General features: G+C 43.1%; 1 protein-coding gene across 1 annotated transcript in view; it reads left to right on the top strand.

Annotated features, from left to right (window-relative positions):
* Positions 1 to 123: 123 nt before the first annotated feature.
* sf3b2 (splicing factor 3b, subunit 2) overlaps positions 124 to 18473 on the top strand; it is a 21238-nt gene continuing 2888 nt past the window's right edge. Inside the window, 20 exon segments of the mRNA XM_079491412.1 lie at positions 124 to 352; positions 971 to 1017; positions 2606 to 2656; positions 3083 to 3316; positions 4535 to 4597; positions 5244 to 5379; positions 6035 to 6144; positions 6331 to 6442; positions 6941 to 7047; positions 7603 to 7824; positions 8251 to 8367; positions 9197 to 9283; positions 9713 to 9940; positions 10091 to 10240; positions 10676 to 10765; positions 11943 to 12050; positions 13398 to 13505; positions 14198 to 14340; positions 15746 to 15848; positions 15851 to 15899. Of these exon segments, the coding sequence (XP_079347538.1) occupies positions 220 to 352; positions 971 to 1017; positions 2606 to 2656; positions 3083 to 3316; positions 4535 to 4597; positions 5244 to 5379; positions 6035 to 6144; positions 6331 to 6442; positions 6941 to 7047; positions 7603 to 7824; positions 8251 to 8367; positions 9197 to 9283; positions 9713 to 9940; positions 10091 to 10240; positions 10676 to 10765; positions 11943 to 12050; positions 13398 to 13505; positions 14198 to 14340; positions 15746 to 15848; positions 15851 to 15899 (2398 nt within the window). The 5' untranslated portion in view covers positions 124 to 219.

Raw genomic sequence — 18473 nt, 5'->3', positions numbered from 1 at the left:
CTGATTAAAAAACATAAAGTGAAAACGAAAACAAAAACGCATACAAAAACAATTCGTTCGCACTACATGTCCCAGTTGTCCTTGCGGTTTCCCCATCGTGCTTTGCGGGCGTTCTGTGTTCTCGTCGCGTCGTAGAAATCTCCCGTTGAATCGCGCGTGTCCAACGTGAACGTATTGCGTGTGTGTTTCTTCTTGTTCATTGAAAGCAATAGCAACAACATGGCGACAGACGGACCGCCGGGGACCACCGACTCTCTCCCGTCCGATTTGGGGTCAGCTATCGCCGCGTTGAACACATGGAGCCACCCGGAGCTGCAGGGCAAACTGGCGGAGCTGGGAGCGCCCAACATGGGTAACTTATTCTGCACCTTCTTCTGAGGGACTGGATGATTAGCATTCAGGCTAATGCTAAGTCAACACTTCCCGTGGAGGTCGGGGTTTGGGCCTGCTCTATTGACATTAAAGTCGTGTTATTATGTATTATCATTACCAACCATTACTATTGTTTATCCACACTGTTTTCGTACTGTATTGTAAAACAGGGAAAGGTGCATGCTTTGAAGAAAAATAAAACTGGCCTGGGTATCTTAGCCTACTACTACTTAACTACAAGTTAGCCCTGGTCCAGTGCTTGCAGCGAGTCTGACAGAGAGACTCGCTGTAAGCACTGGACCAGGGCTAACTACAAGTCTGCTTGTAGTCTGATTGATTGACATTTTTATTTCACAGTATGCAGAATGGGGACATTTCAAACTAAAGCACAGTTCAATACAAAAACTGTTACTTTAGCGACAGGGTCCAGCATTTTCAATTCATCAGACCATTTAGAGACGTGCAAATCAAGTCTGCTTACAGAAATGTCCTGTTGCAGCAGGCATGAAGGAATATAAGGATGCACGCTGCAAAGGATTTCTATATTATGTGTGTGTTCTTATGAGCTGTTCTCAAGTGATGATTTTCTCCTCTCCAGGTCCCAGAGAGGAGCTCATTGACAGACTGAAAGGATATATGATCCAGGTAAATGTTCCAAACTTTTAATGTTAAATGACTCCACCGTTTGATGAGATTTAGCCTCTCGGAGACCCCACAATTCCATGCTGTATTGATGTGGTGTGATACCATTAATTTAGGAGAGATAACGGGCAAACAATGATCTTTGAATGGCCAAGGCAGTGGTTTTCAACCAGTGGTCCGGGGTCCTTGGGAGGGTTCCAGGTGGTCCCCAGCTAAATGAGAGTTGGTAACCAAATGGATCCTTATAGATCTTCAACGAATGGGCCCTGGTATCAAAATAGTTGAAAACCACTGGCCAAAGTATAAAATAATGGTTAAAGTGGTTAACCCATTCAGGACAGGTCGGGAACCCCTTTTGGTGTTTTAAGCATTAATAGCGTTATGCTTTAGCTATTAAAAAATAGCGCTAAGAGCTTGTAGATCTGCTATTTTTGAAAAATCGTGAAAATGTAGTGCAAATCTTTGAATATATATTCTTTCAGACGTTTTTAACTAAAATCTTTGCTTCCGGGAGGTCCCTGGAACAACATATTTTCGGATGGGGGTCGGCGGCCAATTACATATATTTTTGGGGTCCTTGACATAAGAATGTTTGAGAACAACTGACATAGAAACATGGGTTTTTCAGAAAACTGGATTTAGAAGGCATTTGTAGAATCGTCCTCAGTCTAAATGGGTTAAAATATAAAATGACACGGATGCTTCCCCGGTTTTAATGGGTTAATCAAATAACCTGATGTAAACAAACACTATTGCCACAACGCGGTTTATATCAGCGAGGTGTCAAATCGTTTCTGAGTATATTTGATCTGTATTATGGCTGTCAAAATAACCGAGTTAGTTGAAATTAATTAGGTTAAATTTTTAAATGCAATTAATGCATGTTAGATGACCCCGCCCCATACATCCCATAATCCCATCAACTCTGCAGTAGTCATCATAGATGCTACATATACATATAAAGGTAGACGCCTCTTCCGGTTCTGGGGCGTGTGTTCTCGAGAGGGGACAACATTTTCCTGAGACTCCTTGCGAAGCATGAGCGGAAGCATGAGCCAAGCTTTTGCGTGTGCCATCACAGAGCGGCTGTTCGGGTCTGACAAGTCCTGGAAAAGATGCACTGTGATTGGCCAGTAGTCACTTGAGTGGTAGCGTCGCGTAGCGTGCAGGCCCTTCCACACTTCCGGCGCACTTCCGCCCCAGAGTGTAAATTGGTCCGCCCTTCCGTCGACACACATGGCTCCAACGAACTGCAGTGTCCAATGAGGCATCTAATTTTTAAAATATCTATGCTAGTCATCGCTCTGGTATCTGATGGCTGATAGATCCAAACGAGATGGAAAGATAAGCCCTATCTGGATGGGGAAAAGTTGCATACATACGTTAAATGTATATATAATATCCGCTTTCTGTCATTTATCTTTCCATTCCCACAACGATATACTGAAAAAACATGGCATATTTTGGACATTTTGTTCGAATGGGGATTATTCATGATTAATACTTTAAAAAAAAAACTGATTAATCTGATTAAAATGTTTAATCGTTTGAAAGCCCTAATCTGTATATACTGTATGGTTGCTCTCTGCAGACTGGCAACCTCCTCAGCAAACCCAGAGACGACAAACCCATGGGCCCTCAGGTACGACACAGCAAATATCATCTGTGATTGATTGAATGCTATACTTTATTAGTCAGAAATTAAATGAAAACAAAAGTCCTGAGTTTCCATTGTGGTCTACGCCGGTATCATAATTTCAGAAGCATAGTTACAAACAGCACATTCTTTGATCAGCGCTGAGACTAAAGCCCAAACCACACCAAAGGGTCGAGACGGGACGAGACAGTTTTAGCGGGGTCCATACTATTTGCAACCGTTTGGACTACTCTGTACTGTTTACATTTCTGACTAATAAAGAATTCAATCAATCATCCGGTATTCATATAGAATCATAGTTGTATGCATAAGTCTCATTTTCCGTTGATGCCACATGACATGACTGACACCAACCGGTCACATGCCCTGTATTATTATACCTTCACACTTTCCTTTCCTCTATTATACCAGATGGGAGGCAGGCCCCCCATGCCTCCCATGCAAATGCCACCCATGCCCCCTGGTATGGGCATGCTCCAGGCCATGAGCATGATGTCCGGGGGCCCCCCTCCTCCACCGGGCATGCACATGGGCATGGATGGCCCCCCAGGCATGCCCCCCGGCATGTCGCAGGACGACCAGCTGAAGATGGCGCAGCAGAGAGCGGCCATGATGATGCAGCAGGAGGAGCGAGCCAAGCAGCAGGTGACCCAACTGACGTTTTCATCTTTGGATATTGAATTGTTGTTAGATGTGTTGGGCAAAAGACATTGGGTGCGTTTGGAAATCTGCACTGAGTGCACTGGTGTTAGCCTGGGTTCCAGCCTGATTCGTTGCATTCAGTGAATTTGTTTTGTCACTCGCTACTCAGTCTGGCCAGCAGGGAGCAGACTCTCATTTCATAATGTCATGCGTTACGTTATGTAGCCATGTTGTTGCTTATACTCATCCGCCAGTGTTACTCTAGCCATGCTTCTCACTGTTGAAAAAAATAGTGCCAGTTCGAGACTAAACCTACGGTAAAAAGTAAACATTAATTTGATTCAGTAGTCCACTGTCAGATTCAGTAATCAGTAGTACAAAAAAACTGACGGCTGTGTGGGGTGAGTTTATTGAATGATAAGGGGACGTTGCAGGGCAACAGCAGTAGCTGCGTGGTGCGCATTGATATGACGTCAAACAGGTGTTTTTTTTTTCTTCCCCAACCCGCACCACAGACCAATCGGAGGCCACTGGTCCATTTCACCCTTTTACATGTCCCGCCTACCTTGGAGATGGGACCCTTTCCAGACTGAGTAATGAGTGACCAAACAAATACATGGAATGCAGTGAATCAGGCTGGAACCCAGGCTGCACTGGTGTGCCCTCTTGTCGTACGTTTATTCGGTGCGTCACGGGTGTGCTGAGTGCCCGCACTGATCGACCCTACTCAGAAGTTGGGGTTGTCCAGTGTGCATGCGTCACGGACGGTGTCGACGAGCTCTCCCAAGCGATGAAATTGGTCCTTTGAGCATTATTATTACACACGCATCAACGTGTAGTAGACCAACAGCAGACAGGCTAATGTTATGAATTACATTTCAATGTTACGTTTACGAACTGGTCGTTCGTAAATAAGCCACACTCGGTGCGCTCTATGACGGTCACCGCCCAGCGCACTAAAAACGGAGCACATTCCCGGTGCGCATTTCCGAACGGACCCATAGAGCTGAAAACATTGCTTATTTTATACATCGTCCTGGCGGTACGGCACTGGGTCTGTAGATAGCCTATTTTGGGCACACGACACTATCATATCGAACCTCGATCACTCACTTGGTGCCAAACTGAAGCCATTGAAGGGAGCTACAGAATGAAAATCACAATAAAGGTAGCGTTAGTTATTAGTATTAATGTGTGTGTTTGTGGTTGTACATGTTACAGGGGGATTCCCGTGTCATTGATGAACACAGGAAAGAACAGGAGCTTCTGGAGCAACAGAAAAGGGTGCGAACATGATGATTTTTTATGAATGTTTTGATAATAAAATGGACAAATAGCAGATTATGGACATTCATTTCCAATAAATGTCTTTACACTTTTTTTCCCCTAAAATCGATATAGCACAGTGGTTTTCAACCATTTATTCATATAAGGGTCCATTATTTCTTTGGCATTTGAGCCACGGACCACCATTTGAGGACATTTAGCCTCTCGGACCCAAAATATTTTGTTGTCATTGGATAAGATTTTGTCCACAATTCCATGCTGTATTGATGTTGGTACCATAGAAGAGATAACAGGCAAACATTGATCAAAATAACAATTCTTCTAAATTCTCTAATTGTGCAGACTTCTTGTAAATTAAGTAATGCAGATGTTGCAACAACAATTTAACTCTTGAGAGCGTAAAATGAAAGGTCCATTTGGTTTCATTTTACGAGTTAAAGATCTATAAGGGTCCATTTGGTTAGAAGCTCTCCATCATTTTGCTGGGGACCACCTATAACCCCCTCAAGGAACACTGGTGGTCTCCGGACAACACAGCATAAATGCTGCACACAGCATTCTTCAACTGTGTCGCTAACAATCGTCGGGACAATTTCCTATTTGCCTCTTTTCTCATGCCTGTGCTTCCCTCTCCCTCCACCAGGCGGCGGTGCTGTTGGAACAGGAGAGGCAGCAGGAGATGGCCAAGATGCAGCAGCAGGGCCCAGGGCCTGGCCCCCGACTGGGCGACATGGGCTCCAGGCCCCCCATGATGCCTATGCCTCCAGGCGCCATGAGAGGTACACTGTCTGTTACTTGGTACTAGTGGGGTGGCTGTGGCACAGGAGGTAGAGCAGGTCGTCCAATGATCTGTGGGTCAGCGGTTCGAATCCCGGCTCCTCCTGTCCACATGTCGAAGTGTCCTTGGCCCTGAACCCCACCTTGCCTCCAGTGGTCGCCGACTCGCCACCATTGGTGTGCGGATATGGGAAGTGAGGACTTGAATTTTATCAGTTTTTCACAACTATCTTTCACATAGTCATGGTCATTCACCCTTTGAGCAGGGCTGTATCCTTCCAGACCAACATGATCTCTGCTGTGAAGTTGAAGAGCACAAAGTACTTTATGAAGGGTGTGAAAATAGGCAGAGGCGCGCACACACACACGCGCGCAAAGCGCAGTGGAAGAATGCAGAGCGAGAGAAACAGATAGAAAAACACAGTGAGTCTGTGACATCGCATCTAATCAACTTCTAGTGAAGCAGGGACCCACTGTGTGAAATTGGAAGTAACTGTCAAATTGAAGCTGAAAATGTTGTTCTCTTCAGATTTCAAATGAGGTGAAAGGCCAGCTTTATCATCATCTCCTTTTGTAGATCAAAGCTGAGTGCTTTGTGTTGTGGTGCAGAATGCACCAACCTACATATAATATGTATGAACCTGCGTCTGTGTGCAGGGATGGATCCGCGGGGGATGGATCCACGGGGTCCCATGCCCCCTGGTGTGAATATGATGCCCAATCAGAGACCAAGGGTGCCCCCGCCTCCAGGAGAGGATGGAAGAGAGGTATGCTTTGTCCGTCCACACTTGCCACTAATAGCACGAGTTGACATCACACTGCATTTGTCTTGTATTGATTTCAAGCTGAAGTTATTTCATTTCATCTTTTACAGTTCTGTAATCTGTATAATTTTGTATTGAGTCGTGTTGTCTTTCCTGTGCTTGCTTGGTTTGTGGTACTGTTGGTTCCAGACGTGGCAGGGAGAGGAGACGAGTGTCTCTGGGCCGAAGATCCCTCAGGCTCTGGAGAAGATTCTGCAGCTGAAGGAGATCCGACAGGAACAGACCCTGACCGACCCTGCAGGTGAGCTCTGTCAACCATTCTCCTTTTAACCCGTTCAATCTGGGAAAGTATGTGTGCTATGCTATATGTACACAGCAAAATAAGTTTTTCATAAAACAGTGGCTCTCAAAAATAGCAGATCTACAAGCTCACATTGCGTCACTTAGTGCCGCTCTACAAGCTTGTACATCTGCTATATTTGAAACATGTTTAAAGTGTGAATACATTTGATAACACAACTCTTCTCTTCTGGTGGTCCTTGGGACTACAAAGTCTCAGGCCTTAATGGGTTACGTTAAACAGTGTCTAGATAGAGCTGCAACTGACCACTCTTCCTTTTCTACAATACTCTGTCAATGCATGGCCTGCTTTGGCCATGGCACAAAAAGAGAAATAGTAATTTTGATTTGTGTTCACATTTATTAACAATTAATGGTCAACTAAAAATCTACTAAAATGCCACAATGGCAGCAGTAGCTCCATATAAAGTCATATTGCTTTGCTGTGCTTTCCCATCAGAAGAGGACGGGGAGGATGGTGACATGTCTGTGGAGGCGGGCGGTTCAGCGGCTCTCCAAGTCTCATTTGAAACCGATGATGACGACGGACAGATGTCCAAAAAAGATGTAGGTTTTAAGAAAAAATTAAATCTATCCTTGTACACTTGATGTGTCCTTGTAGTAGGACAATGTTTCAGTGCTCATACTCCGTTTTATTTGTTTAAATAATAATTATAATAATACATTAGATTTATATTGCACTATACTCAAATTGCTACAGTACAGTTCTGGGCATCTAGGCTGCATATGCAGCCTGACAGCATGTCACAGGTTCGAATCCCGATCCCGACAACCTTTCGTCGCGAGACATGGCCAAAGTAATTTTTAGGGTCCCCCCAGCCCAAAAGGTTGAGAACCCCCTGCTCTAGTGTATGGTATGGCATTTGACTCCAAAATATCATTCAGCAGTGACTGTAAGAGGTTAGATTATTCACACTATGTGTGCACTTGTGTAATGTGTCTCCCTCTGTTATTTTGTTTGTCATTAATGTTTTGTGTGTGGCTGCAGCAGGGGTGAAAGCTCAAGACAAATTTCCCCTACCATTAATGGTCTTTTTTTGTCAGACCATTAATTCACAATCCTCATAGTAGCTTTGTTTTGTTGTGTCCTCACTTTTGTAGAAAAACCGCAAGCGTAGGAACCGCAAGAAAAAGAACAAGAAGCAGCGCGCCCAGGAGAAGAGGGAGCAGGCGGAGCAGAAGGAGAGTGAGAAGGACAAAGATAAGGATGAAGAGCCAGAGAAGGACAAAGACAAGGAGGTGGAGATCGAGTACGTGACGGAGGAGCCCGAGATCTACGACCCCAACTTCATCTTCTTCAAAAGGATCTTCGAGGCGTTCAAGGTGAGACACCGTTGGAGTTCTTCTCTGCACGGGCGGCCCTGGAGTCCTTTTTAATCCATTGCGGCAGTGGTTTTCAACCCTCAATGGACCATCAAGGTCCAATATTTATTTGGCATTTGAGCCACGAACCACCATTTGATGACATTTAGTTTCCCAGACCCAAAATGAAAGAATATTTTGTTGTCGTTGGATAAGATTTTGTCCACAATTCCATGCTGTATTGATGTTGGTACCATTAGGAGTTTAAACAGGCAAACGATCAAACAACAATTCTACTACATTCTATCTAAATGTGTAGACTACTTGTAAATAAAGTAATGCAGATGTTTTACAATAATTTAACTCTTGAGAGCGGTCCATTTGGTTTCATTTTACCTCTCCACCACCACCATCATTTCTGATCTTTCTTCTCTTAACTCTCCCTAGCTGACTGACGATGTGAAGAAGGAGAAAGAGAAGGAACCAGAGAAGGTACCGGAAGTCCTGAAGAAGAAAAGCTTCCTGGAAGAGAAGAAGGACAGCGACGATGATGACAGTGATGACGTATGTTGGAGAGAGCAGGGCTGTGTGTGTGTGTGTGTGTGTGTGTTTGAGATGGCGGCTGGAAAGACAAAACATTTTTGAAACACTGTGATCCATATACGTATTGGCATTGGTTGGCACTTTTAAGTTCGTTGTACATGTTACAATGACAATAATGATCTATCTATTGATTAGGGTTGTGGAACTGGATCCAACAATAAGGAACCTGAATCGGTTATATTGCATTTGGTTACATTTGGATAGGTCGGGTATCTTATTATCCTGCGGGGGGGGGGGGGATCGCCCAGAGGCTGCATAGCAGTTAAGGTTTCACAGTTACAGGTAAAGAGTAAGGAAAAAAATGAAAGGTACTGTAATTGTGTACAGCAATACAACAGTTAGGAACCGTTTCGGGAACAGGTTTATCACACTGTCAAAGCTGGTATGTGAATTTCACGTCTGCTTTACAATTACAATACCGGTGGTTCCCAAACATTTAAATTTCAAGGACTGATATAACTCTTGAGTGTTTGTACACTCTCCGAGTTACAGACCTGTAACTGTCCATTAGGAATCATTTAAGTTGACCGTTCAGGAATCAGACCGTTCCTTATATTAAGGAACTGGAAAGTGGAATCGTTAAAATCCTAAAGGGTCCCAACCCTAGTATTGATGCATTTTGTTATGTTTAGATGACATTACATGACTGTCCATATTGTGGACATAAACTAAGAGTTTACTTTGCAATGTCAAACAAATGTTTATTTGAACCGTATTTAATATTTAGATGAATGCCCGTGAATCGGTTTTACATTTTCTGCTCAAGTAACACTGCTGTTTGTGTGGACAGGATAACATGCACAGACCAGACCTGCCCAAAATGTCCAAGAAGAAAATGAGGCGGATGAACAGACTGACTGTGGCTGAGCTCAAACAGGTGCTTATTTTACTTGCTAAATGCTAAATTTGTTATGCTTATTTTTGCTTATTTTTATGCTTAGGTCTTTCATGCAGTGGACCGGGTAACATATTGGCCCTTTTATCAAATGTAATACACTAAAATAAATAGTATTACACTGCAGCAGTGTGTCATAAAGCACAGATAGGATGCCTCGTCTTAGTATAATAACGCTAAGATTTTATACAATAAGCTAGTGTTGCACGATTCTTGCTCAAATCACTAACTAAAATGAATTGGACAGCCAACTAGTGCTGCACGATTCTTCACAAAATGAGATTGCATAGGTGTCTGAATCGAGATCTCAATCTTTTTTTGATGAATTGTGCAGCACTACAATAAGCAATACAATCAATACAACTTTTGATTTGATCTGGATGTTACCTGCCCCTCCATTCCATGTTCCAGTTGGTGGCTCGCCCGGACGTGGTGGAGATGCACGACGTCACAGCCCAGGAGCCCAAGCTGCTGGTCCACCTGAAGGCCACCAGGAACACGGTGCCCGTGCCGCGCCACTGGTGCTTCAAGAGGAAGTACCTGCAGGGCAAGAGGGGCATAGAGAAGCCACCCTTTGAGCTGCCCGAGTTCATCAAGAGAACCGGCATCCAGGAGATGAGGGAAGCCTTGCAGGAGAAGGTGGGTTGGTTGGTTGACCAGGATTGATGAATGGGGAGAGTGTGGAGCCATCTGGCACTGTCCACGTTGGGGGAGGGTTGAATCCCATTGGAAGTTATTAATAAAGCCAGAGTGTTCTACACAGCATGTTCGTTCCCCTTCCTTCCACAGGAGGACGCCAAGACCATGAAGACCAAAATGAGGGAGAAGGTTCGTCCCAAGATGGGGAAGATCGACATCGACTACCAGAAACTCCACGATGCCTTCTTCAAATGGCAGATGAAACCCAAACTCTCCATCCATGGAGATCTGTACTACGAGGTACGCTACATGGCTTTGTCTTTGTTTTCTCTCCATCCATGGAGATCTGTATTACGAGGTACGTTACATGCCTTCTCTTTGTTTTCGGTGTGTGGCACTCACAATGGTTCTATTGTACATGGATTAAAATTCTCAGTCGCCACGACTGATTTCAGTCATTTGGATTCCATAGAAGTCTTCTGTGAAAGCAATGCTGCGCACCTTAAATAGCCCATCTGAGCTTGTAGATTGGCTATTTTCGGTCATTAGTTATTTTAAGATTAAAGGGTATTTGAAGTGATTAAACTAGCAATAGAAGTTTAGAAGCATCTTCCAGAAACATGAATGGTCTCAGAAATGTCATTTTCTTCAGCTGATCGGCCTAAAAAACGTTACATTTTCAGTCTTGAGATCTTATTTAACTTTAAAATATCCTCTCTCTCTCTCTGTTTGTAGGGTAAAGAATTTGAGACCCGTCTCAAAGAAAAGAAGCCAGGCGATCTATCTGACGAGCTGCGTATCGCTCTGGGCATGCCCGTTGGACCTGTAAGTAACCACACACACACACACACGGCTTGACATTATCGAGAAATGTGTTTTCAAGATCCCTGGTCCCACGACTCCCACCATTATAACCCCAGGAACATTACTTATGATTCAGCAAATAACTGTCGAAAATCCAGAAATGTCTGGAAGCCTGTGTATGAATGTAATTACCTTTTATATTATAATGCAATTTATGCTTGTCTGTCATTGTCAGCAGGTTGAAATGTGTTTTTATAGCTATCATACACATAAGTGGTAAATGGTGCATTTATATAGCGCTTGTATCCACAGTGCTTTACAGAGATTGTTTATTACATTCACCCACACACACACACACACACACATTCATACACCGATGACAGAGGAAACCATGCAAGGCAACCAACCTGCACTTCGGAGCAATTAGGGGTTCAGAGGTCACTGCCTCCCACGTAGACATAGTCACATAGACATAGTCATGCTGCAGTTATACTGCAGGCTGCTTTTGCAGGAACGAATGATTTATGTGCACATAAAGAGATGAACAAATCATTACCCTACACACTGTGCGGCTCACTGTCCTGCTGTGAGTGGGAGGAGGCGAAGATGGTGTGTGTATGCATAGCGATGTAGACATTGTCACTGTGAACCTTATAAAACAAATATTATGAACTGCAGTCGGGTACACCATAGTTGTTGAGCATATCATTTGCATACATTACCTGCTCCAGTACAGCGGTGACTACTACCCCAGAGAGCAGCGTAACTATAAGATGGGATTCTATTCTGTACTTCTCTTAACGCCTGCATAATTATATTGGCTGTGACCTGCAGATCAGGCAAAAGTCTAAAATATTAGCTGCATTATATTCAAGGCAATTTCAGCGATTACGCAGTATGGCTGGGATTTTGTCTCTTGTACTCCCTCATTTCTTCAGAGCTTGATTTTGTTTTATTCCAAACTGGCAGTGTTGATTTGGTCGACTAAAGTGTTCGACTACCTTTTTTCACTGATTAAAACTAAATCAAAACAAAATAAAAAAGTTAGCTATGATGACTAAATATACTGACAATTTTGTCAAGTTGAGAAGAGGTCCAGTTTATGCCCTGAACACATTTCTCGATAATGTCAAGACCTTATGCTTAACGGGAGGGATTGTGTTAATAAATTATATTTTGTCAACGTTTCCTTCTCCAGAACTCCCACAAGGTGCCCCCTCCCTGGCTCATTGCTATGCAGAGATATGGCCCCCCTCCCTCCTACCCTAACCTCAAGATCCCTGGACTCAACTCCCCAATCCCAGAGGTAAGGTCTATGACTGCTATTAGACATTTACATGTTTTCACAAGTGAGGGGGAGGGGAGAGTTATTTTGCCGACTTGAAATGAAGCCAGGTTTCTAGGGTCGCATTCTCACCTCTACTTCGGTAGACTCGATAAGAATCATTCTTGCATATTTAATTTGCTGCGTTTGCCTTTACACTGCGCTGTCATCCACAGCAATTGGAAACGCAGCAGGGAACTTTATCAATGTGTTCAATTCATAAACTACACAGTGAAATATATGGTGTTAAAATTATACTTCGAGTAATAGTTAGGACGTAAAATTAGGGTAACGTGGATGCAGTGTGTCATCGGGGACTGGACGTCTCTCTCTCTCGTCTCACTCTGTGTGCGTGCGTGCGTGCGTGCGTGCGTGTACGTACGCACGCACTCACTGTTCTTTTGGGCACGTGGAGGCACAGCGCACTGAGCGCAGAAAGCAGTGCAAAATTAATTATCCAATGTTTATCCTCATTTGACCATGTCTATCCACGGTAACGTGACATCTTTGCGCTGTGTCAAAAATGTCTCTCCGTCTCTAACTAACGTTTAATTTCCCTTATTTGGTGCGATTGCATTCACACCTGCAGTGAATCGAAGTCAGGTGTGCTTGGAAGCAAAGCGAAACCCCCGTTTTTTTGGCGAAGCAGAATGCGGTTCTGGTGTGAATGCGAGCGTAGTTCACTCAGGCCCTAGTTGAATAGCACAGGCCGATAAGTGACTTTTTTTTCAACAATGTATTTATTTTCCTTTTTTACACACAAATGACAATACAAATACAATACAAAAAACAATGAACATTACAAGACAATTACTGATATAAAGAAAGCAAAACAACAATAACCAAAAAACAAAACAAAAAAAACAACAGCACTACTCCTCTTCAGCTCCATCCATTAAATGTGACAAATTATTGTTCTTTATGTATCTTATAAAACGGCCCCACACCTCCTGAAACATTTCTTGTTTGTCCTTAAGAATGTATGCAATCTTTTCCAAAGGTAAACATAAAGACAATTCCCTGAACCACTGTGTAATACTTGGTTTGTCTGGCCTCTTCCAGGTCAATGCTATCACTCTCTTAGCTTGTAAAAGACATTTGTTCATTACGCTTTATCTTGTGTCCCTCTGGATATAGACCGAGCAGGAAGAACTTTGGTTCTGGTACAATATTTATTGACAAAATCTTCTGTATTTCCTGCCCGATAAGTGACATTTAGTGGATCCTGCCTTTTTGGGAAATCCCACTCAGTATATTTGTATCTGTGATGATGATGTTCCCATCTTTTCTCTCCCCTCCCTCTTGTGCCTCTCTGTCCTCTGTGTTCAGAGCTGTACGTTTGGCTACCATGCTGGAGGCTGGGGGAAGCCACCTGTAGACGAGATGGGCAAGCCTCTGTACGGAGACGTGTTCGGAACCAACGCTGGAGACTTCCAGGTAACCACTTTAAACCATTTTGACCTGAGATCAGATTCTAAAAATGTCTTCTACATCCTGACAGTTTACTGAAAAAGCTATGTTTCTATGTCTGTTTCTTGTAGGTCTGCTATTTTTGAAAAATAGCAGACCTACAAGAAACAGACCTACTTGTAGGCTCAGACCTACAAGACCTACAAGCTCATAGCGCGCCACTAAGTGGCGCGCTATGAGCTTGTAGATCTGCTATTTTTCAATAGCTAAAGCATAGCATAATGCTAACACCAAAAGGGGTTCCCACCCAGAATGGGTTAAACCATTCAAGACATTTAGTCTTAAGACACTGCTTCTCAAACCATTTTGTGCCAAGGACATGGACCCCCAAATTGATACGTTTTTGGTCGCAGACCCCCATTTGAAAATATATTTTGTGCTAGAGACCCCCAGAAAACGAGATTTGTGTTTAATGTTTTTTTCAAAATCATTACAATTTATTTTTTAATTTCAAATACTTTGGTGCCGCACTGTGAGCTGGTACATCTGCTATTTTTTTGAATATCCATATCAGGGCGTTATTGAAAAAGAGATCTTGCTCTCAACTGACTTCCCTGAATAAATAAAGGTTAAAGAAAAATGAGTGGTAAATGCATCAGAATGGTCTGGAGAAATCCTTATTTTGTCAAGTGCTGATTATGTGATGCGTTGTCCTCCAGGCCAAAGCGGAGGAGGAGGAGGTGGACCACACGCCCTGGGGAGAACTGGAGCCTTCGGACGAGGAGTCTTCGGAGGAAGAGGAGGACGAGGAGAGCGACGAAGAGAAGCCAGACGAAACTGGTTTCTTCACGCCGGCCGACAGGTACTTTGATGTGGAAGTACATTACAGTTATTGTAGTTGTTTAGAAGATACATCGCCAGTGCTGAGCAGTGCTGAGCACTTCCAATCCCGACGGCCTTTGCCGCGTGTCTTCCCCCCCCATCTCTCTCCCCCATTTGTGAAGGCTCACCATGCAGGGGCCATGACCAGCCTGAATCTATTGACCGTATATTGGAACAGAGAAAGTGTGTGAATGAGAAATACGAGGTGGGATTGAGAAAGCTACTTGATGACCAATTTAGCTGCTGGGCAGCCAACAGCAAAAGGCTGTGGTTGTATTCTGTTTCTGTCAGCTTCCTGGAGGGAGCCCTCGGTCCACATTTGATGATTAAATCCTCAGCGGATGGTTACCCAGTGCAATGTGGAAACCTTACATGTCGATAGAAATGGCTTCAGGGGAAATCGGTCCATCCACCAAACCTCTAGTTCATTACCAAACAGCCACTGGAAAGTGTCACAAGTCTGTTCAGTGAGCTGCCGGGGTAAAATATTCAGCATTCATTTTGTCGATTATTTAAATGTCGACAAATATTTAACGAGCTAAAAAGGCAAATTGGCGCTCTGTTGAAATCACGAGTTCAGAGACGCGAGCTGTGCCGTGGCCATGCATTAACATAACTTACCATGTAATTGGAGGTTCAAACGCTTTAGATTGGTGCACATTTATCCTCATTAGCATTTAGACTGGAAAAGGTGGTTCTGTCTTTGATGGGTTATTGTTGTGTAACTTAAGTTTCTATGTGCGTTTCTAGGTGCGTCATTTGGTCTTTCGGTGTCTGTTTGTCTGTGTGTGCATACATAATGTTTTTCCCATGTGTATCCAATATCTACTGTACATGTTTGTGTAGAAGATTATCTATCCCCTGCAACCATCAGACTCCCTTATTGTTCATGCAAATGTGTCATTTCCTTACTAAGGACAAATGGCTTTTGTTTTTGGTAGTATTAAGAGATTAACCATTTTCAACATGGCATCCGTATTTTTGGCGTAGGCTAATATGAGAAAAAAGTAGCACAATGTGCTGCAATGCAAAACATTGTTAGTAGTGCTGCACGATTAATCGAAAAAAGATTGTGATCTAGATTCAGACACCTACGATCTCTTATAAATTTGAGCAAGAAATGTGCATTAACTAGTTGGCTTTCTAATTAATTTGAGTTACTCTTATTCTTTTGCTACAAGAGAGAGACTTTAATAGAGGTTTATAGAGCACTTTGATGTTGTCTGATTACAGTAGTTGGCTCCAGGTGCCACATTTTGTGTTCAGCAACTACAATAAATATTTTCATGGAAACATGAATCTCTTCTCTTTATTTGGATGTGTGCTTGTCTCCACCTGTCTTACTTCATGGCATCTTATCATATGTGTGTGTGTGTGTTTTCCAGTGGTCTGATCACCCCAGGGGGCTTCTCGTCCGTCCCTGCCGGCATGGAGACCCCAGAGCTGATTGAGCTGAGGAAAAAGAAGATTGAGGAAGCCATGGATGGGTGAGTGGTCTGTTCATATTATTGACACATGGTACAAAAAGAACCCACTGGTGTAGCGGTTAGAGCCTTCCATGCGGAAGGTCCTGGGTTTGAACCCTGCTCGGGGTAGACCTCAGCAAGGACATGCGGTCACGACGGGTTCCTAAAGCCAAATTAGTGGGTTCAAATCTGAGCCAAGTCTCCTGCAGGAGGTGCGTCTGAACTCTGAAGGCACATAGTACAAAACCATATCGTCTTCATAATTGATACCAAAATAGAAGTGTAAATTCCTGCATGATGGTATTATCACAATATTAACTCTTTGAGAGTTTCATGGATTTCTATATAGTTTTTAGACTTCTCTATGGCAGAATGGCGTTTTTGAATGATTTATTGAAAATTCTCTGTTGTGAATGTGTGACAACGAAAGACCTTCAGAGAAAGCTTGGCTTGTCTGCTTCCAGGAAAAAAATGAACTGAGTTGATAAAATGTTTAGTTGTGGTGTTGGAAGCCATTTAAAAGAGCCTGCATTTACACTGGGTAGTGTTTCTAGGACAACAAAAAAAGTTATGACCGGTTGAAGTTTTATTTTCTAAATAACTTTTTTTCTGCTGGGCGTACATAGCCATGCAATATCTCATTTTAAAGGGTGAGTTGTCTAGTTCAATTAAAATAAAATAAAAAGTTTCTCACATGTACCACTGTAGATATTTTGCCATCTATAAATAGCATGGTCAGTCATGATCAATCTGACCTATCCAGCTAAAAGTCCCCCTAGCTCTGAAATGGAACATCATATAAACTCAATTCTTTTTTGGGGTAAAATTAGACATTCTAACGCACATTTTGATATATACCATGTTTACATAGTCTTACCAGTACCGTGTCTATTCATGCATGTATCTCAAAAACCTGTTGTGAAGAAACAGTTTTGATAAAAAACTCATCCAAGGACATTGTTTTGATATGACTTTGTGCCCATGATATGTATCAAAATATAGACTTGAATGTATACTGTATTATAACAAAAAAATTGGGTTCTTACCATCTACCGTTACAGAGTAAATCACAGTTGAAACTCGCTTAGTCAAACCATAAACCTCAGACTAGTGAACAAAATAGCCATGACAGGTCTAACTCATTGTAAAAGCTTGTCTTTTATTTTTTATGACTACTAACATAATACAATTATAATAAATATTACAGAAAATAAATAGGCCTACATACAAAACAGTTGTCCCCAAACTCCCCAGTGTCCCCAAACCACTGCATTCCAGTTGTTCTTGACGGTGTGTGTGTGTGTGTAGGCTAAATTTAAAAAAAAACAACAACTGAAATGAATGAATGCATCCGGTTCAGTGTCGGAGAACTCCATCGCAGTCTTGACTCTTCGTCTTCATCATCATCATCATCATCATCCTCCTCCTCCTCCGATGCCAGTTCTAAATATATAAAAATAAACATTTAGCTGTAGTCAGCCCGGCCAATAGCCAGTTGGGGGGGGGGGGGGACGTAGGCTATCTGACATCATCGTCATCATCATCATCACACGGAGACACACTAAACAATGTACAATCATGATTGTATACAATATACAATGAATGCAATTATCATGCAAGCTCAGACGTCAATGAAACGTCATACAGATCTTATATAATACGCTACTGTTAGCTTCACTCCCCGTCCCCCCTCCGATCCTTGTAGCAACGTCATCATAACCACGCGTTGCTTCAGTAAACGATGCATGTTTGTTCTCCGTCTTTGTAGACAGTAAATAAAAGGAGCGAACATTACTCTAAAGATCAGATCGCCTATAAGGCACGCTACAATATAAAATACTTGTACTGCCATGCGTGCATGCCTGCTACGATACATTTGTACTGCACCAACCAACCGATCGACACCAACCCCCCCCTCCAGCCCTTAGCCAGCACCAATGCACCGACCAACACCATTAGCCAGCACCTTCGGTGCTGGCTAATGGCTGGGGGCCATCGTGGTGAGTCATTCTGGCGTCATGATCTGACTAGTAGTAGTAATTATCCAAGCATCTATTTGTAGCGATCATCTTATGATTTCTGATCACTATAGAAGGGCATTTTCTACAATAAGATTACCTCAAAACATTCCGGGTTGATCGTCTTCTTCAATGGTTTCCCGGTATAGCTCATCGGACGACGATGGGGAGACAATGAAAAAAGGAGGGAGGGAGCAGCGAGTCTCGCTGTAAGCACTGGACCAGGGCTACTCCGCCTGGAGAAGGCGACTGGGACGCGTATGGATCAATACTACTACCACAAAACTCGCTCAAATAAATAGTACTGCTTTCAACTTTTTCTGCTAGAAAATCGCTCGGGCGAGACGGCAAACAGGCAAAACAATGAAAACTATGAAGACTCCCTCTGCCCCCACTGTTTACAGGGGGTGGGACCAGCTTCCAATGGCAACACGTACACGTGTGTCACGTGACACGGGTTTTCTGGGTAATGTAGTTGGAATATAAGCTCAGGAATTTAAACAGCGCTTCGGAGCATATTAATATGTTTAGATTCATCAAAAACTGTGAAGACGCCAATTGGCGTCATTGATCATTTACGGAATTCTGATGAAGACGCCAATTGGCGTCTTTCATCTTCTAAGGGTTAA

Source organism: Electrona antarctica, assembly GCF_951216825.1.
Source record: "Electrona antarctica genome assembly, chromosome: 21".
Taxonomy (NCBI): domain Eukaryota; kingdom Metazoa; phylum Chordata; class Actinopteri; order Myctophiformes; family Myctophidae; genus Electrona; species Electrona antarctica.
The sequence above is the reverse complement of the archived record's forward strand: the minus strand, read 5'-3'. Positions and strand labels throughout refer to the sequence as shown.